This window comes from Vidua chalybeata, chromosome 4, assembly GCF_026979565.1.
Source record: "Vidua chalybeata isolate OUT-0048 chromosome 4, bVidCha1 merged haplotype, whole genome shotgun sequence".
NCBI classification, from domain to species: Eukaryota; Metazoa; Chordata; class Aves; order Passeriformes; family Viduidae; genus Vidua; species Vidua chalybeata.
The window spans coordinates 46,597,188-46,621,099 of NC_071533.1; the positions used below are offsets into that span (position 1 = coordinate 46,597,188).

The following is a 23,912-nucleotide window of genomic DNA, read 5'->3' on the forward strand; positions in this document are numbered from 1 at the left end:
TAAAATATATTTGCCAGTGAGATTCAATAGAAACCATTTTTATAATTGTTCAATATTTAATCTCCAAGCAATTGACAACTAATTGTTGTTGACATTTAATTGCATGATTTTCTAAACCTCTCTTTTGTTAAAGAGATTGTAGTACGGGTCAGTAATATTCAGAACATGCTTCCCACGTACACTCATCTCAGGATCCCAGTGCTGTCACTGAAGGTGGAGATGATTCCTATCCTAGGTGTTCTGAGTAATTGTGCAGTGAGAGTTGACTGCTGCTGTTTACACATACAGCCCATACAGGCGATGTGGTAGTCTGTTATTTTACAGTTGGTTCTTCTGTAGTAGGTTTTAATATTCCTTGTTGTAAATTTGTAGTGGTTCAGTCTCTGTACCCCATTTGGCTTCCCTAATGGGTCAGTCCTGAGTTGTTTACCACAGTTTTCCCTGCAAAAATGTATATCAATCCGCATGTCAATCCACCTGTATACCTCTCTTGTTCCCTTGTCTTACCCCTGTCTGTCAAAGATAGCACACTCCTTTGGTTCTGGAGTGTTCCCTGTCTTTCATCCCTTCCTCAGGGCAGAATTGGGTTGTGAGGTTTGCTCCCTCCCCATGTTGGCTTCTATTGGGGAGCCCTTACCCTGAACCCTTACCCTCCCCGAATGCCCTCCTATTGGTCAAAGGTTGTGTTCCCCCCATCCCTATAAAAGTAGCCCCTTCAGGTTCAGATGCGGTTCACTTGCTCTGCCCCGACTCTTAAACGTTTGGAGATTCAGACAAGTGTCCCTCCTTTATTCCTCTGCCTCGGTTTCCGCATGCCCTGTGCCTCTGCTGTGCCACCCATGCCGCAGCAATCACCGCCACCCGTGACGGTCTTGGCAGAGACTCGGGGGCGGCCACGTGCGCGTGCCCTGCGGTCACAAGTGGGACAGAGAGCCGGCCAACCTCCATCCCGTGGCCGCCGAGAGCCAGGTGCAAGGCTCCTTGCTTATGACAGTGCAAAACTATCAAATGCCCATAACATACCTGTTCTGCTTGACCTATACATAATTGTAGACAACTGAAAAAGGCACTGATGAATTAAATTATGTACAAATTTGGACATGCATGACTTTCCTACTAAATAAAATTCTGCTGGTTGCATCTGTTGTGTCATAATGGAGAGTGGAACAACCAGAGAATAAATCTTCTGCCGTCAGATGCTCCCTTCAGCCTGTGTGGGGTACTAGTGAAGCACTCTTGTAACAGTGGGCTCAATGTAGCCTTGCCATTCTGGACAAGAATAAAATGTTTTGGGTGCCATTTGAGCTGTGGGGCACACAGCTCTCTCAGAGCTGGAGGGGAAGTTTATAACACGGAAAACATAAAATTCTCTGCTCTCATCAGATAGTCAAGTCCCAGACCTCTCTGGCACATCTAGCATTATCACATGCAACTTTTTCAAGTATTTATCCGTTTTTATCTACTTATCCTCCTGGGGCCTGTGCTGAACTCTGTTGTTAATGAAGACCATTTGGAATCCTGTCCAAGGGACAGTGTGGTGTGGTCAGGGACACACAGCATTGGTCCAGGAGCACAGTTGTCAAAGTACACTTCAAAGGCTGGCTTAAAGGGACTTGTCACCCTAACAGTGACCTCCTGATGCTGTGTGCCTTTAGAACATCTTTTGGCATTTCCCACGGATTAACTGTACTAAAGAGAAAACATGGTGCTTTTCCTGAGTGAGGAAAAGCTTTATCTGTGTGACACCAATCACACAGAGTGGTCAGGAGGGACTCGAGAAGGTTCTCTCTTATGCGTCTGGGACACCACGTGTGCCACATCCTGGCATGCCAAGAGTCCTTCCCCATCCCCACAGAGCTGCGTGAGACAGATACCACAAAAAACCTAAAGCTCCAAAATCTAAGTATTTATGGTGAACCAGAACACAGACATTTATTTTTTTGGAGAGCTTGGCATTATTATATTATATATATAATACAGTCACTATCATTATGGAGTCACTACGTCAGAGTACTACAAACTACTATTAGTACAATAATTTGATATTATACAGCTTTTCTTTTTTTTAATATAAATTTTTAGTTTTAATTACATGATTCTGTGCGTTGTCAGCACATTTATAAAACACAAAAACTAATCCCTCCCAGCAGGTCCTCAGCAAGAGCAGCCATGAGCTTTAGCTTTGTGTTTCAAGCAGACCGCACAGACACCAAAGCCGGCAGCGAAGTTTACCGCACCCGAAGCTCTCCCGACGCCGCGCCGCGCCCTCAGCGCCCCCGGCCGGGCCCGCCCCTCTCCGCCCCTCTCCGCCCCTCTCCGCCCCGCCTCGCTTCAGCGCAGGCGCCCGGGGGCGGCTCGCGACGGCCGGAAGTGGCGCACGCCGGGGGCGGTGGCGCGGGCCGCGTGGCGCGGGAATGGAGGGGCAGCTGGAGAGCTCGGCCGTGGAGCCGGGCGGGCAGCCGGCGGTGGAGCGGGAAGTGGTGGAGCAGCTGGAGAACTCTGCCGTGGAGCCGGGCGGGCAGCGGGAAGTGGTGGAGCCGGGAGGGCAGCGGGAAGTGGTGGACGTGATGGAGAACCCGGCCGTGGAGCGGGGCGGGCAGCGGGAAGTGGTAGAGCAGCTGGAGAGCCCGGCTGGGGGGCTGGGAGGGCAGCGAGAGGTGGTGGAGCAGCTGGAGAACCTGGCCAGGGGGCCGGGCGGGCAGCGGGAAATGGTGGAGCATCTGGAGAACCCGGCTGTGGGGCCGGGAGGGCAGCGAGAGGTGGTGGAGCAGTTGGGCAGCCTGGCCATGGGGCCGGGCGGGGAGCAGGAGGTGGTGGACCAGCTGGAGGACCTCGCCGTGGAGTCGGGCCGGCAGCGGGAGGTGGTGGAGCAGCTGGAGAGCCTAGCTTTGGAGCCGGGCGGGCAGGGGGAGAACCTGGCCTTGGGGCCGGACGGGCAGCTGGAGGTGGTGGAGCAGTTGGAGAAGCCGGCGGTGGAGCCGGGTGGGCAGCTGGAGGTGGTGGAGCAGCTGGAGAAGCCGGCCGTGGGGCCGGGCAGACAGCTGGAGGTGGTGGAGCAGATGGAGAAGCCGGCCGTGGAGCCGGGTGGGCAGCTGGAGGTGGTGGAGCAGATGGAGAGCCTGCCCGTGGGGCCGGGCGGGCAGCGGCAGGCCGACCAGGAGATGGTGCAGAGCCCTGCGGAGGGCGGTGGGGATGTCCAAGCCCCTCTGCCCCCAGCCGCGGGACCGGCCCCCGCCTGGCCCCGCTCTCCCGTTGCCGTCGTGCCCTCGTCGGACTCGGACAGGTGGGTTCAGCCCCGGCGCTCCCCCCGGGTCGCCCCTTGCTCGCCGAGACCGCGGGCGGCGGCGCGGGCCGCTGGCGCTGTGGCTGAGAGCCCGGTGTGCCCCCTCACCGCCTTCCCCTGTCCCGGTGTTTCCCCCTCTGGAGCTTGCTCCTTCCCATCAAAGGCGTAATTTTCAGTTACATTTTTCTAGGAGTCTGTTAAATTAGGTTTCCAGAGCAGTGCCTGTAAGGGTGTAGGGTTTAACGATAGCATGAGTTTGGTGGTTGCAGCCTGGAGAGTGTGGGCCGCCGACCCATTGGCTTGAGGTGGTCCTCACAGAATGCACCTGCAGCTTTTGGGGCAGGGCGCCCACGGTGTTACTGCTGAAAAACCTGAATGTAGGACTCAGGGTGGGGAGTCTGCACACCATACCATCTGATGTTGGCATCTCAGTGGAAAAGCTCATTCTCGGGTTGTTTTTTGTTTTTTTTTTTTTTTTTTTTTGTTTTGTTGTTTTTTTTTTTGTTTTTGTTTTTTTTTTTTTAATTTAATATGGTTCCATCTTCTACTTGCTGCATCTCTGTACTTTGATGTTCAGTGTAGTTGGTGAAAGGTAACTGGTTAAATGTGTGCTCTGTTGCAGTGTTAGAAGTCTGCACACTTTGGTTGTTGCAGTAAGTCTTGTGTTTTCTTATGGGGCTAGTGCAGCAGGATGGCCATGTACTTCTTTTGACTAGAGGAGGCTAAAATAAAGTCTAAGAATCTTCTGTTAAAGATACCAAGCTTAATTAAGAGTTAATTGATTAAAGTTTGACTTCAGAAGTACATTTGTTGGTTCAAACTTTTCCTTGAATATCATAAAGTGATAGAGAGTAAAATTCCTGACTTCCAGGGGCTTTACCTGTGTCTAGTGTTTTTTACTTTCAAAATCTGTTGTGCTGATAAACCCTAAAGATGAAATTTTCATAACTTCAACTTACTTATCTGTCTTGTATGTATCTCAGTCTTTCTTTTGTTTTTAACTTCCTCCACTGATCGGTGTCCTAGTCTGATTTTTTTTTTCTTTCTGCTTTATTGATGTTGCTCCAAGAAGTCCATATTTGATCTTTTCAAAAGGTTTATTTGGAGAGGTGCTCTTATTTCTTGTCCTTATTGTGAGCATTTGTTGGAATAAAGAAAGGAGCAATAGAAAGCCATCTCTTTACTTGGGAATGAGACTGGTATTACAAGAATCTAGAAAGAAGTGGTTTTTTTTTTTTTCTTCTTCAGGTAAGAGAGGTTATTTTGCTTAAGTTTGCTTATCTCAGTGTATTTTTTTGTGTAAAGTTTGTATTGTATTTCTTCAGTTACTAGGATCAATTGTTCCACCTTTTTTTCTTCCCCCAGCCCTTGAAGAACTTGGACCTTTGCTGAAATGAGCATGTTGACTGGTTGAATAAGGACTGGTTTCTTATTCCACTCTTTACTTGCAATATTGAGAGTCTAAGACAATAAACATCTCTTACGTATGTGACAGTGAGAAATCCTGAATTACTCTCTGAATATTTACCAAGGGATTTGGACAGGACATGAATTATGAAATGAATCCATTTTATTTACAAAATTAGATTTTTTTTCCCCTTCACTGTGCTGCAAGATGCATTGCTTGGAATAAATATTTTCTTAACTTTCACTCAGTGTTACGCTAACGTTGGGATTTTACAAGAACAGTGACTGTGAGAAGGCAGTAAGGCATTATTGTAACTCCCCTTTTTTTTTTTTTTATTTAGTGATACAGATTCAGATAGTTCATCAACTACACTCTTCTCTTCATCTTCATCAGCAGTATCTGATGAAGATGATCATCCAAATGAGAAGGAAAACAGATCTTACTGTCTTAGGACAAAGGATGAGTTGCCTATTGATGTAAGTACAATGCAGTATTTTTTAAGCCCTTTCCTACTAACCAACTAAAAATTTTTATTTTACGTCAGTCCTCTTGTGTCAAGATGGGGATTGATAAGAATCAGAATAGTAAAAGACAAACTCCAAGGCTGGTCTAGACACAGTTTAGTGGGTAAAGCAAAAGCCACCCACACAAGCAAAGCGAACCCAGAAATTAATTTACCATTTTCCATGGACAGGCAGGTGTTCTGCCATCCCCAGGAAATCTGGGCTCCATCATGTGTAACTGTTGCTTGGGCATACAAACAGCATCACTGGAAATGTCCCTCATTCTCCTTTTTCACCCAGCTTTGTATGCTGAGCATGATGTTACATGGTAGGGAATGTTCCTTTTGTCTGTGCAGGTCACCTGTCCTGGCTGTGCCCCTCCCAACTCCTTTTGCACCTCCTCACTGGTGGGGTGGCATGAGAGGCAGAAAAGGCCTTGGCTCTGTGTGAAGTCCTGCTGAGCAATAATGAAAACATCTCTCTATTGTCAGCAATGTTTCCAGCACAGATCCAAAACACAACCCTGTAACAGCCACTGTGAAGAAAATTGGCTTTTCTGCAGTGAAACCCACCACAGTTAATAACATAGAAAGTAATGTTTTTCAGGTATATGTATTAAGGAGTGTTAGTGGAACCGTTTCAGAAATCTCTTGCTTTGAAACAAGGATTGGCAGATACTGTATGTGGTGTGGCAAAAGGTACCATTTTGAAATACAGGATCACAATTTTACTTTCCTGCTTGTCTTTGGCCTTTGGATTCTCTTACAAAAGTGACTCAGTTAAGTCTTAGCGGTGAACTTGATTTAATGTTGGAAAAATCACTGGTCAGTAGAAGATGGATGGTATAGATGGTGTTTTTATCTGAATTCATGGTTGCGTTTAATGGTAAACATTTGGGAAAGTCTTGGCCTTTGGATCTTGGTGTTATTCTATAAGCCTTTGCCAAATGTCTTTGTTAGAATGAAGATTATCAGGTGAAGTGTTGATAAACCAGGATAAGAGTCTTCTGTTTGTGTGGGATTTTATTTCTAGTTGTAGTCTTTAAAAGTGCAGTTCAGGGCTAAGATTTGAACTCTGAGCATTCACAGGGTGTTGAATTTGAAGATAATGCTTATTCTAGTTGCCTTGTATTTCATAAAATCTTTACTGAATTCACAGCAGCATAGTATATACATAGAAATCTCAGTTCATGAGTAAATTGGAGGTAGATGATGAACTTGGTGTTAATTAGTCTTTGATAGTAGATTTTGATCCTTACATGAGAAAAAGCCTAATTTGAATATTGTGTAGTACTCATTATTGTATCTCAAGTTTGGCTTTTTGTGTTCTCTCTGATGTCTAGTACCAAATACAACTTTCAGCTAAAAATAATTCTTTGTATAGGTTGTTGTGATGTTTACCTCTTTTATAATGATCCAAGTCATGATATAAATGGACAGACTCCATTTTGTTAAATCAGATGATACACATCTGGTGCATTTTATGTTATATTGCCTCTTACTGTGTACATTTTTTCTTCCAGCGTGTATTGAATGTTGTTGCAAGTGGTCTTATTTTTTGATTTCTGATTATTGTGTTGTACATCGAGTGTGGATGAAATGCCTGTCAATGGTTGACTGTCTCCAGCTAAATAAAAGTGGCTTCTGCCATAGTTGTGATGGAATTATGTAGAGTAGTGTCTCTGTAGGAGAGATTTCCTCAAAAGTGGTGGTCCCCCAAGATGAGTTCATTTAGGATGATTCTGAAAGAGGAAAATCAAACTAGTTTTTTTAAAAACAAATCTTCAAAATGCCAGGGGATTTTCCCAAACTGTCAAATTTCTGCAGTGACAAAGCAGTAAGTGCCTTTGTGTGATACTGTATTGTAAACATTGACTTGATGTTTGCAGAAACTGCCTCCTGTTGAAGACTTAGCAATAATTCTTCCAGATAATGTTGAACTGAAGCTCTTTGGGACAGTTTCCAGCGTCATTGAGCAGCTAGGTAGGCAAGATATGTTTGCTTTGTTCTTAATTATTATAATTACTGTATATCTCTGCATGAATTGTGTTCTTAGCTGTTCCTTCAAAGTGTCAGTCCTGCAGCTTCCTATTTCTGGGGTAGCAGGTTGCTGAATTGGAATTCGAGCTAACAGATGACATTTGTGTTGAATTACCTTGTTTGGCTAATATGCATGTGTTTCTATGTGACTTCTGTGTTTAATATTTTAATTCAAACCCCTTTATTTCTGCTGTGTATTATGGTTTTTATATTGATACTGGCCACAGTTATTGTATTTAAGTGTTTTAAGAAAATCTTCCAGTTGTAGGTGCTATTTTTGAATAATCTCTGAATATATGGGAGCTGTATAGCTGAAAGCACAGATGCAGTACAATGCAGTCCCAAGTGCTTGCTTGTTAATATATGAGGACAGGAAAAAGACTTGTTTCTTCAACAGTGCAAGTTCATTTATTTATATCTTTATTCATTCCACTTCTGGTACCTTGAGCTTCCCGTTGTCAGCAGTCAGAGGATAGTGTGACTAACATGATTTATAGGTGGAGGGTGAGCTTAATGGGATTGAGATATAGAATGGATGTAAGCTTAACCACAGGCATAGAGATTTAGGGATCTTTTCAGATCTGTGTAGGACTTCAGTATTTGATAAATGAAATCAAAGTTTTGCTGAAGCTCATATTACTAAAACATTCACAGTTTGTTTGTATTAAAGCTATTTCAAGTGTTTCCTTCTGCTTGAACTGCATTCCAAGCAATTTGCTTATGCAAATTAGAAATTAAGTTCAATTTTGAAGTTAACAGTATTTATGCTGAATGTAGTACAAAAGAAAGTAACTTTTGCTATTAACTTTTCTTTTAAAAGACTTCAGGTAATACAGGCAATTCCTCTACCCTATTTCATTGTAGTGAGATTTAATTTCATTCATTTGCAGGAAGCTGAGAGGAGGGTGTGGAAGGTAGTGATCTGGTTCTTTTCTACTTTGCCCTTTCTTGCATATTGATAATGATGGGGACTTAAGAAGGCTGCCTTCAGCTAAAATGGTAGTTTGAAAAAAATTTTAAAAACAAGTTCAATCATACTTGCTATTACTCTTACTTTTGGTTTAAAAAGTGAAGGTATAAACAAAACTGTTTTAAAGACTGCAGTTTTGAAAACCATCCTTAATTCTAATCCTTACTGGTGAATATAATCTTTTCAAATACCAGTTTACTGGTAGGTGAATTCTTCAGGCTGCATCCTGCTTTATGTAAGGTGCATGTGTAAAGTGTTGAATGAAATTTGTTGGTGAAAGTTAGAAAACAAGCTAATAATCATAATGAAATAAAACCATATGAATGGGATAAACACCCAGGACATCTGTGATTTTCTTGCTTTTACTACCTTGCTTTATGACTTCTCTTTCTCCACAGTTTAGTTTGTTTTCAGTTCTTCTGAAAATGGGTCTCGATTTCAGTTTATTTGTGACTATATTAGGGATAATATAGCTAATTGGGGATTTTTTTTTTTTTTGATATTTGAACTAAATTGCTACCTCTGTATACCAAGTTTGTACCTAATCTTAGGGGAGTTGATTTCTCATTTGGAAGCCACCATCATTATTCTGACACAACAGTCAGTATTCTTTTTCTGTCCCTTTGATGTCCCTCAGAATCTCTGCTGTTCTGTGTAGCAAGCCTCCAAGTTCATCAGTTTGCAGTGAGTGATACTTGTAAGTGGATATTTCATCTTGTGAGGTAAATTTGAGGCTAGAACAGTGTAGGTTCATGCTTGCTGTGCAGTAGCTAAAAGCAAAATGACAGTACTTTCTATGAACTTCTGCTCAGTGTATCAGAATTTAACTTGTGCTGTGTCTTGCTTCAAGGTACTTAAAGAGAAGAGAAAAATTCAGTGTGGGCTGGGACCTGGAGAGTAAACAGTTTTGGTGTATATGAGAAACTTTCCCTGGGGGGAAAGCTGTACTTTGGGCTCTGCAGGAGTAGAAGCTAATAATTTAGGATGGTTTGGGGTAGGGGAAGCTGTAAGTCAGATAGGCTGCAGGTGGTAGTGTTTCTCCGAAGTTTCATGGGACTGGTGCATTGTACATTTTCAGAATATATTTTCCTCAGCCTACTGCAGGCTGGGAGCTACATGTGATATGAATCAAGTTGAGAACATTATCTGAGAGTTTTTGGTGTGTTGTTTTTGTGTAGGGTTTTTTTGTGTTGATGTTTGGGGGTTTTTGTATGTTTTTTTTACTAAGGTATTTTTCTCATGAGGTTTGAACAACACATAGGGTACTTCCACTGTATACTTTATCTTAAAGGTAGGCACAAGAGAAATTGATTTCACAAATTCTCTTGAAATTCAGTGAACGGTTAAGCCTGTGGAATTGTCATTTCCTTGTTTGGCACGTTAAGTTTTTTGCAGATCGTGGTAGTGGCAGTAGCTTTTAGTTTGGTGACATGTTGATTGCTGAAAGTCCTTATGTAAGTTTAGCAGTGATGATCTTGAGCTTTTTTTGGAGTCTGAGTGACACTATATACTTGAGTGACTTTATTTGCTGATGGACAGTCATTGAGAAAGCTTAATTGAGCATTCTGTTGTTTTACAGGTAGAGAAGTTCAATTATCATTAGGCCCAAATGTACTACGAGACTTCTATGGCATTACATTGCAGAATGTCTAACAGATGGGGTATATGCATATATAAACACCATCAGTTGCTACTGTGACTGAACTGCCAGACAGTTTTTGTTCTGGTATGATTCTTAGGACTCTCTCTCTCTCTTTACCCCAGAGAACAATAATTCTGTAAGCAATATAAGCATTACCACTCATGTATCATTGGAGAAGGGGTGTGTGGTTCTAAGTACTTTTACACGTGTGCAAGAATATTTGGTTGCAGCTCTACAAACTTAAGTAGACAAGTAGTGGTGTGGTTTAAGTTTTAGTGTAATTAACTACATGCTGTTAAAACATAAAGTTCTAATTGATTTTTTTATTTCCATTTTAGTAATAATTGAATCACTGAGAGGCCTACCTCCAATAAATGAGGAAAGCATAATTTTTAAAGAAGATCGGCAAGCAGTAGGAAAGGTGGGTGTAAAATAAAAACTTGTTATTCTAATATAAAATTGGAAGTATTCTTTGGTGCTCCAGAAAGTAGAGTTGAAGTCTACTAAATGAAAGATAATGCTTCCTTGATATATAGGGGGGTTTTTTTGTGCCTTTGACTTTTGCTATAGTCATCTGTGTTTTTAATCTCAAGAATTCCTAACCTGGAATTAATTGCATCCTTGCAGAATTACAGTATCTGGTGAGTTTCCAGTGTTTGATGAGAGTGCTTGTGGAGAGGAAGAGATTGTTTTCAGATGTAGGATGTCTTGGAGTAACAGGCTGTGTGCTCTTTTACTGCCAGATGGGGCAGTGGTTAGAGTGAAGTTTTCTGAAAAATGGGGAATGTTTTCTTCTATGCTGTACTGTTCTGATTTAAGGCCAGTGAAGAATGTTTCCTGAGAGGGTTGTACTGAATTTTCTGTTTTCTGTAGAAGGAAAGCCATCATCCAGAATGGGTACTACTGAAATACTTTTAAGTCCTAGATGTGAGTGGAACAAACTTAGCCTGAATTGCAGATGTTCTGTAAAACATGTCAGAATTCTCTGCTCTCCATGGAATTGGAGAACAAGCAGTAACTGTTGTAAAGGCATGAACTTGGAGGAAAAAATGATCAGGAGATTGTTCCAAGCATTTTGAGACTTGAAAGCATAGCAGACACAAAAAAACAGAGATTTGACGAAAGGAAGGATTACTAAGGATGTGAGAACTTACTGTTCCACATAATAAAAAACGGTAGCTGGGGAAATACACTGTCAAACAAAATTCAGTAATAAAACTAAAGTGTAAAAGGAACTTCTATTTGATGCTGTGTTTTGAAAATATATTGGACTTGAGTATCATTGTCTACAATGAAATTAGCTACTACTAGTCTACTTGTAGTTTACTTAAACATTTAATTTTATTTCTTTCAGATATTTGAGATATTTGGTCCTGTGTCACATCCTTTTTATGTGATAAGATTTAACAACTCTGAGCATATCAAAGAGAAAGGTATTAATGTGCAAGATAGCATGTATTTCGCTCCATCAGTAGAGGACTTTACCCAGTATATATTTGCAGAAAAACTAAAACAGTGAGTCTGATTTCTTTTCTAATCTGGTTATAATGTTTTTTTCTTTATATAGCTAAAAATGTTGGATTAAAGTTGAGTTTTCAGTGAGAAACTCTAGTACTAAGCTTTATATTTCCTTGAGATAGTCTCAACTATGTTGTAATAACAAGACTGTACTATTTTACCTTTGAGAACAATGAGGAGTAGCTGTAAACTGCAAGCCTTTAAAGTACTGTAATTACTAAAGTTTAGCTTATTCTACTTAATATACTAAGCTTCCTTTCTTTTTATGCTGCTGTTAACTAAAATACCACAACCAGAAATGTTCATTGATACTTCCTCCATACCCTCTGACACACATATTCATGAGTATAAAAAAGACAGTTTTTCAAACTGAACTTTCCAGATTTTGTTGTTCTTTAGATTCTTATATAGTTTCAGAACTGATATTAAACTTGTTTGCATTCTGAACAAGTTTTTATTAATTTACTATTTTATTTCATATTATAAGGCTGGAATTGAAATTTAACTATCAATAAATCTATTTCACAATTGGAGGAAAACAATCCTAGATAAAAATTACCCTCTAAATTTACAAGAGAGGAGGGATTTGAGTGACAATGTAGTATGATGTTCAGAAACTTCTCAGCAGTGTTTGTGTTATCCCAGTCTGACTGAGGAAAGTAGCATGCATAAATAGGACTTTTAGATGCCTTTAGAGGAAAATGTACTCAAAGGTACAGACTAAGAAATAAAACATGATAAATGACAGCTAGATATTAATGTTCTAATTATTGATGAGCAGTCATCTGAAATAACTGTAGGTTAGATATCTTTTGTCATGCAAGTGACTTAGTTTCTGTTTATTAGGATTAGTTCTCAGGGGTTGGCTAATTGTCTGCATTCATTACAGTTGTACCAGTATTCAAACTGAATAGTTCTTTTCTTTAGTCAGACCTGCAGGAGTATTTTTTTTTAACTTCCTCATTTCTGTGCAAGCAACAAGCATATTTTCTTCCCTTCAGTGAGGACCAAAATAGATCACTTTCTTGCTCTGATGCTTGTTTGTTTTTCTGCAGCGTTTTGATGCCAGCTGGTCTTTGATTTGCGTTATTAAACTTTGTTGCTTAGCGCAGTAAAGTGCACAGACTTTAATCATCTGCTTGCTACATCAGTAACTGTGTGCTGTACTCAGCATCTGAGATGGGAGACTTGTGTTTTACTTTGTTTCATGCTTTGGAAATAGTTTGGGAAACCATTTTTCATTTGATAGTCCTTCACTGTCATAGGTGGTAAAAACCTAAAACTTGTTTAAGATACTTGAGACTTCCATGGTTTACCAGCACAGCTGAACAGTGCTTCAGACATTGTTTCTTGTCTTGGTTAGGATTAGTAGTGTGACTTAAGTTACAGTACACTAAAACAATAATTTATTTCTGGGTTTTGTCAGTACAGTTTCTTAAGTTTATTTGAAGTATTTGGTGCGATTGATTGAAGCTGCCTTTTCACTGAATAGGTTTCATTAAAAATGGGTGAGGAATTTCTGATTTTTGAATTGTGCTGTAATGCTGTATGAAGACACTTCAATGCTATAAGAATGTGACATGAATAATAGAAAAGTCAAGCTTTGGTCAGTGATACAATGGAAGATTTTTGTACCTTAGTAGGTGGCAAGTTTGATAACCAATAACTTTTATTTTTTGCTTTTTCTTAGTTTGACTCTGTACTGACCAAATGTGGAATATTACAGGCTTAAAGTTTTAAAACTGGTTTTCAAAACTGTGATGGTTCTTTGAAAAGGAAAGGAATCAAGATTAAGATCTGAAAGAAACACTGAGTTTGAATCTTTTTCTGAAATCTTAAATGCAATCTGCTTCCATTGTACAAAGTTGCAGTGCTATGAATAAGCCTTACACTTTATAGAAAAATAAGTGAAAGTGTAGTGTAAAACTTTCTGAATGCAAAATAATTTGTTACTAAAGATAGGCTTGTGTTTTATTGCCTGAAACCCAGTTCTAAAAAAGCTCATGTATTTTCATGATTCCTCTGAATTACCTTTTGTTAGACTTCAAGGTCTTAGAGTATGTAACTTCACAAGTCAAAAGAATTACAATTGTTCTTTGCAGAAGATATTAAATACTTCGGAGCATGAAAAGCAGTTCTTGTTTGCTGAAATTGGGAAGGCTGCTTTGGGACAGTGAGATAAACTGCCTGACCTTGAACGGTTTAAAGTTTGCAGTCAGTGATGTTACATATTGCTGAATGACTGTAGGTCTTGGCAATTCTTGTGAGCTCTGGCATTTCTGGCAGGCATGCGTGCTCCAAAATAACAAGATAAAAGGAAGAAACAGTTCAGTTCATAATAATAAAATAAGTTTTCTGCAGCTGAGAAATAACTTTTATAGAGTCCTTACGTTCCTCCCTGTAATGTTTTCTTCTAATTGAATTTTAAAATGTCTTCCTTGCCTTCCTTTTTACTCTAAATCTCAAAAGGACATGTAGAGGTTGAATTTCAGTTTTATAGTTAGGGATTGTAGCATGATGTACCTCCAGATGACTTGCCAGTGCTCTCATGGGTGTGATTAAGCACCACTGAAGTGCAGGCTGCTGATGCCAATGGTTATGTAGTTTTTTGTAGTTACAGCTACTTGATTGTTGCTGACTTGATGAGTACATAAAAAACTCTTGGTTATTAGAGCAATGACTGAAGGCATTTCACATTGAACACATCAATCTTTTTAGCTGTGTAGTTCTGTTTTGCAAGTAAGAATTTTCAGTATAGCACTGTTTTATACAGTTTTTCTGCATAGATAAGGATTGTACCTTGACATGTCAGACCAAAACTCATAAAATTTGAGAGCAGCGTGGAAAAAACCTTCAACAGACTACAGACAATGTAATTTAGATATGTTTCACAAATTCTTTGCTAATCAAAGAAATGACCTGATCTTTAGTGAAGGACTTTGTAGTGGATTAAATAAATCAGACAAATCCAAATATCTTTTGGTGCTTGTCAGGCAAGACAATTAAGTTTTTGCTTCTTTAAATGTCTTTTGCCTTGCAATTTAATTTTATGTTTACAACAAAATAAACGGTGAAACCTAGTTATCTAGCTAACACTGTCTTAATAAGATTGTAAGCCAAGCACCAATTTACTGAATTTACCAATTTTCTGAATTTACTTTGCTGTAATTATACTGAAAGCCTGTGTCCTATTGAATGAGTTCATCTCTCCTACTTAATGAGTAGGTTCTTTATAACTGAAGATACGTGTTCTGAAACCAGAAGAATAAGAATGCTTCTGATCGTAGTCAACTGTTAGCATAAGAAAGTTGCAGTGAACTACGTTAGTTCAGGTTCAGAGAAATTAAGGTTCAAAAGGATTTGTTTAGAGCATATTGACCAAAACTTAGTGTTACGAAATTCAACTGAAATGTTCAGTCATCACTTGAAGTAGGAAGATTTTTCAAGAGTAGTGAAGGCCTGAGTTGGGCTATATGTTACTGTTTGCTTATAAACAATATTAAAAATGAAGTAACTCTTTGAAAAGAGGAAGCTCTTGTTTTAGGAGACCTGATACCTTATAGAAAGTGCTAGCCTTCCTTTATCTGGATTGTCTAATTTGTGTTTTGTGTTGTTTGTTTCTTTTCTTCCAGGGAAAAAGGTTCAGATGCGTCTTGGAAGAATGACCAAGAACCACCACCTGAAGTAACTACAGAGAGGGTTTTTTTGTTCATTGTTTTTGATTACACAAATCATATATGAAAAAAATTCTGTGCAGAGCAAGTAAAAAATTAGCAAGCTTATCTTTTTATGGAGACAAGACTTGAATGTACCTCTTCATTGAAAGAAAGAATGATGTTTTTCTTGGAGAGGACTCATAGTGAGTGTAGAGAGTACTACCTGTCACTCTACTTGCTTTTTGCAGTTGACAGAATGTGTGTCTTCAGTTCCTCTAGTCCTTCAAGAACATGTTTGACAACCTGAATGTTTAACTTTGAGTAGCAGTGCTTTTACCTTCCCAAATAATTTTGCTTCTGCTGGGAAACTTTTGTCCCTGTTATTCTATCACTGCAGCTTTGTCTTCATTTGGCCACAATCAATTGTCATCAAAGGCTTACTAGTACTCTGCAAACTTACTACTTGGACAATTAAGCTGTCTGCTGTTCAAAATTAATTTGACATCTCTGTTGCATTCTTTGAATGGCTTCTTAGTAAGCTTTCCCTACAGTTTGCTGTTATAAAACAATAGTTCCATGAGAGGAGACAGGCTTCTTCCATAAAAAAGGCTGTCAGACGGGGTCATGTAGAATTAGGAGCTCCCTGTGGCCATTGACATAATTTGCTATAGGATCTGTAAGTAGTTCTTCGGTGACTTTCTGTCAGTGGTCCTTAATGCCACTCTAGCTATACATTTTGTGAGTATTCAATGAGAATTACAAGGCTGGTAGTTTTATTGAGGTGTTTCCATGAGATTTGTTTTACATCACAACAGTTGAGTCACTTTTCCTTGCAATTTCTACTTCAAACATATACAAAGTAGCTGAAACTCCTAGAAGCCTTGTGTCTGCCATAGTACTCTAAAGAGATCTGTCTGCTTGTTTTGAATTCTTCCAAATGTGTGCCTTTTTAGCATAATTCTATGCTATGTAATACATGCTTCTCACTCTATAATTCCGTAGGAAAGGTGTGTTTTGTGCGGTTTGGGGTTTTTTTTTTTGGTAGGGGATAGTGGTATTTATTTGGTTTTGTTTCTCCAGTGTTCTAACTGATTTTTAGGTTGGAATGGAATAGACTATTTCAGTTGGAAGGACCCTATAGCAGTCAGGGCTGACAAGTTCAGGGCTGATGCTGAAGCATAAGCTGAGGTTTTGAAAAGCATTCTCCAAATGCCTCTTAAATACTGACAGGCTCAGGGTATCAGGCACCTCTTTTAAGAAGTCTCTTGCAAGGTGTCAGGCGCCTCTTTAAGAAGTTTGACCACCTTCTGAGTAAAGAATTTCTTCGTTATTTCCAGTCTGAACCTCTCTGGTACAGCTTTGGACCTTCCTACTCATCCTATTACTGCATACCAGGTAGAAGAGATCAGCACCTTGCTCTCCCCTTCCACAGGAAGCTGTAGAGAGCAATGAGCTTGCCTCTCAGTCTCCTTTCCACCAAATGAAGCAATGCCAGGGTCCTGCTCTTCACAGGACATTCTTTCCAGTGCTGTCACCAGCTTTGTTTCCCTCCTCTGGATGCAACCAAGGACTTTGACATTCTTGACGTGTGGGGCCCAGAACTGCAGACACCACTCAGGGTGAGGCCCCCCAAGGCTGAATGCCGTGGGTCGGTCACCTCTGCTGGTTGGCTGCTTGTGCTGTGCTTGATGCACCCCAGGATAGGGCTTTGCCCTCTGTGTTCCAGGGCACACCCTGCTGACCCACACTGAGCTGCTGCTGACCAGCACCCCCAGATCCCTCTTGGAAGGGCTGCTCTCCAGCCACTCCTCTCCCAGTTTAGGCTTGAGCCTGATGTTACTTCATCCTAGTTGTGCAGCATTTGGACTCATTAGACTTCATCCCATTAATCATTGCGCTGAGCTTCAATCTATCTAGATCCTTCTGCAAGGCCTCCTGTCTCTCAGGAGAGTTGATGGCAGTTTGGTATCAGCAGACTTGCTTGTGGTGCTTCTAAATGCTGCATCCAGATCATTGATAAATACATTGAGCAGAACTGGCCCTGGAGCTGAGCCCTGAGGAACTCTGCCCTTCAGGCAGTTCTTCACCCATTGCACCATGAACCTGCTGATCCACCGTTGGACAATTTGTCCAGAAGGATGCTGTTAGGGACAGTATTGAATTTTTCATTCACAGTCCTTATCCCAGGATGGTTATTCTGGCTTGAAGGAGAGGTATTGTGACATGATCTTTTCTGTGCTCAAAGATAGTTCCTGTAATGATATATCAGTCTGTCAACTTTTTCCATGGCAGTGAGTGAGGATGATGGATTTTGAAATACAGTTTTTGTTTCCTGTAAATGAAACAGCTGTGTAGTGCTAACTTCTCTCAAAGAATGCTTGTCTGTCAGTTCTGGCTGTAAATTGCCTTCCTTTCTTGTAGAGACATAATCTCACAGAGAATCATAATCTGAGAATTAGAAGTGTTGCAGAAGAATTGGACTGTAGGTATGTTATCCATACAGCTTTGAAAGACTGTACTTAGGGACTTCTGGTTAGCCTTAAGTTGCTTTCATTCAGCAGTTTTCTCATGGTGATGATACCAGATGGGCTTATTGGTTAATTTTGAGCTCTTCTGTTTTTCAGTCATGTTTTAAAAGCTGTTCAGCAGATGAGCTTGTAGATACATAATTAGAGTTTGTAGGAACCCATGAAATTTTATTGGCCAAGTACAGTCAGTCAGATCTGCAGACAGAGATTCATTGCCTTTTCCAAAGTTTGTTTTTTTCTTAAAGGTTTTTCTTAATTTAAATTTGCTGTACCTCACTATAGGAAGGAACAAAGGAAGCTTGAAAAAAGTCAGTGATGACAAGGGTGGGCACTCTTCTGACTGTGTGATCTGTCTGTGTGCTCTGTTTTGGAAAAAAACCACATCTAACATCTTGTAATCCTCAATTAGAATAATCTTTGGTTAGTTCTAGCAGATAGTTTATACCATGCTATCCCAAGCTGTGACAGTTGATGAGCTGATAGTAGCTTTTGCTGTGAAGGTAATAGCTGCTGATAGCTAACAAATAGCTGTTTGCAGATCAGATTTTATGCCACTGATGCTTGAAATTGTGTCTTAGGGGCAGACCCTTTTAGAGTCCTCAGATTGCAGCTGATTTCTGGCCATCCCCTATAGTAAACTGTGTGCAAATGTTGGAGTCACTTCTTTTTGTGATAGTGTGAAGCTTCATTTTTGTATTTGTGAATGTTAAATTAATCCATGATAGGCTTTTCTTACTTGCAACTTTTAGTTATATGGTAAGCATTCCTTTTTGGCAGGCTCTTAACTAGCCCAGCTCATTTGTAGAGTCACTAGTACAAAGTCTCCTAGCTTTGCCATTGGGGTCAGAGGATGACAAAGTGTGATCTGTATGCTGCAAGGTTAACAGCAGCAGATAACTGCAGTTATTCTGTGGAGTGACTTCTAGGGAAGTTGCATGGAAATTAGGTAGCAGTAAAAGGTACCTATTGCTGGTCATTATTTCTGCACTACTGGAGTATGGTGTACTGGAGTTCTTAGAAAAAGCAGAAGTTAGTGAAAGATTTTACTTCATGGTATACATCATCTTGCTGTAGTTCTTAATGTATTTTTTGAATATGTTATCCAGTTATGTAGTAGAAGAAATAGTTGTATTCAGAATTAAATGTATGAGGCTTTTAAAGCACTGTTTTGGTGCAGTGTTTTTGAGATCCATGCTCTGTGTATGTGATAGATAGAAGTAAGCAGCATAGCTTCTACTTTCAGAATTGGGAAGGGGTGGTAGGAACAAATCTTACCCCTTTTAAGTAATAAGAGCCAGTTGTTTTTCAGGGAACTAATTAATGCTGACAGATTTCTTCCCTGATCCTGATAACTTATCCTCACTCATGTAAGTTAGGATTCAAAAGGTAGCAAAATCTTGTGTAACAAGAAGAAAATGTTGCAAGGCCATTGAATCTGTTGTAAATTACAACATTCCTCAAAGGTGAAAATTTCTTTGGAATAACATTGCTATTGCAAATTCAACAGGAAGTTTTACTAAATATACTGCAGAAAATTCCAGTGTAGTGACAATTTTAGAGTAGAGATTTTTTAATGTAGTTTTAATGCTGAATTATGTATTAGTTGCCAAGTTAATTTTTATTTATTTTAAAAATTAATTTTTAAATTCAGTTTATCTGCAGTTACTCTTTGAAAGCTTTTCCTTGGCAGCTCTTTTTCAGCTAGCTCCTTTTCTTTTCTTAGTAACATCTAGGCAATCAAACGTTTGTGTTCAGCACTGGAATGTTGCTCTTTTCAGGAAAATTAGAAGGGATAACTGAGTCATACATCAATTGTATTATGATAAATTTTTGGAGTGTTAACTTTTTTTCTTGTGCTGAGAAGCCAGCTGATTTTTTTTTTTTTAAACCAGGTTTTGGATTTCAGTGATGATGAAGAAGAAAGAGAGGCAAAACAGAAGAAAAAGAAGCCTCAAAGTCAAGGAAGGAAGAAAGTCAGATCAGAAACAGTTCCATCAAGTGAGTGAATGCTATGTGAATGTTTCTGTCTGTTAATCTAAGTTTGGCATGCCCATTTATAACTATCTTACTGATTGAGTTTTTCTACAGTTAATAGTAATTATGTACTTTTTAAACTTACATTTGAGCTTGTGGCTACATTCTGTGCTTATTATTTTAGAAGAAAAATTAAGTTCTATTCTGTTGAAATGGAAGCCCTGTGGAAGGGAAATGGTATAGCAGCAGAGCAATTGTCAGGGGAAAGTCAGAGGCTCTTATAACAGTGTTGGTGAGGATTCTGAACAGATGCCACCATTTGAGTGGGGTTCAGCTAAAGCCTTTGAGTGCTGGGAGAGGACAGAGGAAGGCCACGTGCAATGTTTGGAAATGCACTTCTTTGCAATCAAGGGAGGAGATACAGGTCTTAGATGGAGAATTTACTCCTCTGTCTAAAAGGAAGCTCTTCCTCACCTATGACATGCAGATGCTCTTCTAAATAACTCTTAATTTTGTAGCCTGCTGAGAACCTTTCTGTTTACCTAATACAGTCATTAGATGAACAAAGCTGTGTATAGATTTTCATAATATGAATAGCCTTCTTTACTCTCCTTTCTCCTGCTGTTGTATCTGTTCCAGGTGCATGCTTGCGGCTGTGCTCTGTTTACCATAACCAAATTTTCTCTTCTCATGCCTCTGTACTGACAAAACTTTGATTTTTGATTGCCATTTTGGTTGAATAATTCATGTTGCATTCCTCTTTTTCTGTTCTCACTGGTCTGCTTTGGGTGCATGCTTTTTATACCTCTCCCTTTAACTATGACTCTCATCCCTTACCCTCTTCTACTGCTTACTTATCAGATTGCTTCAGCTATCTGCAGCATGGTGGTTCCCACACTGAATTTCTCAGACTCCTGTGAATTTGCTGCTCTTCCTTTGTAAAGCTAATATGCATTTGCCGTGCTGAAATCCTTTTCTCTTGATCTGGGAGATCAGTAGCTGTCCTTTAATACTTTTTGTGCAGTACAATCCTCCCTTGTGTCAATCAAATAAAGCCACAATCTTTCTTTGACTGGCTTTTGCCCTATGGTTTTGACAGGCTTTTTTTCCCTTAAAAGATGGATCTGAATTGTGCTGCACTTTCTCTTCATCATTGATGGTTATTTTTCCTGTTAATCCAGCATATATGTGTTTTCCACCACATCCTTGTTCTGCCAGTTTATTGCAGACCTGCCTTTGCCTAGGGCTTGCTGAGGCTGTTACTGGATGTTACTGTTACTATGGCTGTTCCATAGTGGAGAACACAAGAGGAACTGCTGCACTCTGTTAAGGGAGATAGGTTTTGATTTGCTTTGGGTTTTTTTGTAAATAATATGGCTCAGATTGAAGTTGTGTGCAACTTGTTTTGGCTGTAGAATTCAACAGCAATGATTGTGCCTCAACAAATTGAGGCACAAAATCGGTCTCAGAGTACATGAGTGTACTAAAATTGTCTCTTGTTACAGTATTTGATGAAAGAACAAAAATACTTATTCAAGTACTTCAGTGCTTCCAAGAGGCCTGCTTGTACCCAAGGAATCTTAACTTCCAGTCCCCCATGAAAATGAGTAGAAATTCTGATACCCAACTACCTTTCCAGACTTAAAAACATTTTAACCTTTGAAAAGCTATGTAGTCTAGTGCCAAGGATGAGGTTCACACAGGTTTTTAAATTCCAGTGATTTTATGCAGTGTTATATTCCTGAATACCTTATTGTACCCAGCCATAAAATCCTTCTGAGGGTTTAAGTTCTGCAGCTTTTTTAATATCTTAACAGCTCTTTGGAGCATTTTTAGTATTTCAGTGCTTTTCATTTTGTAGTCCTAATCCCATTAAAGTTTCTATGATATTTATATAAAGGGGCAGTATATTTGTTGTGAACATTAAATATATTCCTAGAGTTGTAGAGGGAAGAATTTGTCTTGGAAAGATAAATACTGAAAGCTAATTAGCTAGAGGTACATACAGTCCTTTTTCTGATAGAGTAAGTTAATTTTATTAATGTGAGCTTGAATAATTTCTTGTGTCCTCTATCTATGCTGTAATACCAAATTGGGACTGAAAGCTGGATACCCCTTCAGTGTAATGCAGTGTTGATTTATCTTCAGTTTTAAAATGTGTTGTTTTAAAAGCTTCCAAAATACTCAAAATTTGCATGTTCCTGAGATTCATTTATACAAATGGAAAGTCTAGAGGGAAAGAAGATGAAATTTCTTTTTTAAAGACTGAATTTGCCGCTCTCAGGATCATCCTTTTTATATTACTCCAATCAATCATGATTAGTTACTAAACAGTAGATTTACTGGCATTATTTTATTCTTCATGTATTAGTTGCCAGTATTATTTGTTGATAAGATTACTTTACAAATTTCATTGACTTCAGCTTGAAAGATTTGTGAAGACTAAACTTGATTTTTCCAAAATAATATTACAGCTGTGTGTCGGGGGGCATCCTTATATTTGTTTATTCTTTAGGTGAGAATAAAGAACTTCATTACCCAGTGCAACAGCCTGCTTCAACTTACTCAAGGGGATACCGTGGCAGAGGGTTCTCCAGAGATCTATATCCTCCTTCATCAGGCCCTCGAGGGTTTTTCAGACCGCAAGTAAGACCACCACAGCTGTACTTTTCAGACTGGAGAATACACCAGGAACCACCAGTGTTTCCACCACCTCATAGAAGAGACAATGCAATGATGCAACAGTATGCATTTCCTCCTCCAGATTTTGGTTATGTCAGTGATTGGCATCGATTCCACCCTCCACCTTCAAATATGAATATGATGTGGACAGGCCCAAACATGTACAATTTATCCTATTCATTTCTGCCACCACCACCACCGCCACCACCACCTCCTCCAGACAGCCATCCTCCTCAGTTCAGGCCCTACTGAGATTTCATATGGGTCCATGTAGAGCACTGCAGTTTACAGGGAGAAAGAACAGCCTGCCAGGACTGCATTCCCTTATTTTGCAGATGCTTTTACTGCAGCGGTAGAACAAATGCAGAGTTTTGTGCTTTGTGGGACATCTTTAAGAAATTATTTTTTTCTATGTATGTTTTCTGTTTCCAAAAAGAAATTTATAATATAAAAGTAACTGAATGTTGAGTAATAGTTTATTTTTATAGTATCTTCTACTTTAAAATGATAAATAAAAGCCTTTTGGAGATTGGTATGTAGTGGTGGAAATCTATTTTGTAATAAATATAAGACTTTATATAACTTCTGTTAAGTAGCAATGAGGGTATTTCACATAGACAATATTGTAATATTTTTAGAATGATGTTGTATTGCTATGCTAAAATATTTTTCTCAATTTCTGCTGATTTTGATACCTACATGGGAACTGAAAATCTGACATCTAAATTTTGAGCTAGGTTTTTCAATATATATAAGGCATAAACCACTGTCCAGCTTTCAATACTTCACTAATTTCATATTAACTAAAAGACTACATGTGGATGGTTCTTTTTTTACAATACCTGGAGTAGCTAGACCTGAATTTAAACCAGTGGCTGACTTGCTGTGTCACATTCGGTGTTCTGCAATGGTTGTAGAAGGTCAACCTGTTCATGGGATGTTTTGCATTTAGTTTAGAAACTAAAACCGGCATAATTTCTCTAGCTTGGATCTAGCTTCTCTAGTTCCTAGTGCAGAGATGCTCATAAATATCTACTGGAGTTTGCAGTCAGCCTTTCTAGGAAGAAGTCATTAGGTCTGTCACAGAGAAAGCCATTTTAGAACTCCCTTGTTTAAATTTGTAAGTGCAGATGGCACTAGATTGCTGTTTGATTACAGTCTAAACTGACTCCTGAAATTATGAGGTTCATTAATTCCCCCAGCTTTTTCTGGGAGGGAGGTGAAGTGACCAGCCAAGGATCACTTGGAAGAACCTCTCCCTGTCCAATGAGCTGGTCCCACAGTTGTACTTCCCTAGTCTCTATGGGAGTGACTCTGCCTGACAAGGAGGGAAGACCTTACACTGCATCAATATTTTATAAACAGCGGGGAAAAGTACTTGTGGGACCAACATCTTTAGGATTATTTTTCAACTAAAATGTCATTACTAGTTATGATTTTTGAATCTTTACCAATACAGTCACCTTGAACTGATAAAAGTGTACGGTATGTATTTCTAGTCTCAAACTCATTTTGACCTTATTACTTTAGACATGTAAAGTATAAGTAAGTTGTGCAGGTGTTGCTTAGACTTTAATTCCTAATAGGTTGAAGGATGAAGTAAAATTGTAATGCAGAAAGGAAGGGACTGCCTTGTCCAGGATGGTGAAACTTAGAACTAGAATTTGATTTTAGACTTGAAAGTTTGCTAGAATATGTTTTAGTAACAA

General features: G+C 39.5%; 1 protein-coding gene across 1 annotated transcript; it reads left to right on the forward strand.

Annotated features, from left to right (window-relative positions):
* The first annotated feature begins 2,401 nt into the window (after positions 1-2,401).
* On the forward strand, positions 2,402-22,738 carry NAF1 (nuclear assembly factor 1 ribonucleoprotein). Its single transcript, XM_053941304.1, has 8 exons — positions 2,402-3,283; positions 5,032-5,167; positions 7,083-7,176; positions 10,184-10,266; positions 11,200-11,360; positions 14,996-15,047; positions 19,440-19,545; positions 22,037-22,738. Exons 1-8 carry the CDS (start codon positions 2,415-2,417, stop codon positions 22,453-22,455), a joined length of 1,920 nt encoding a protein of 639 aa, XP_053797279.1. The 5' UTR covers positions 2,402-2,414; the 3' UTR covers positions 22,456-22,738.
* Positions 22,739-23,912: the final 1,174 nt, after the last annotated feature.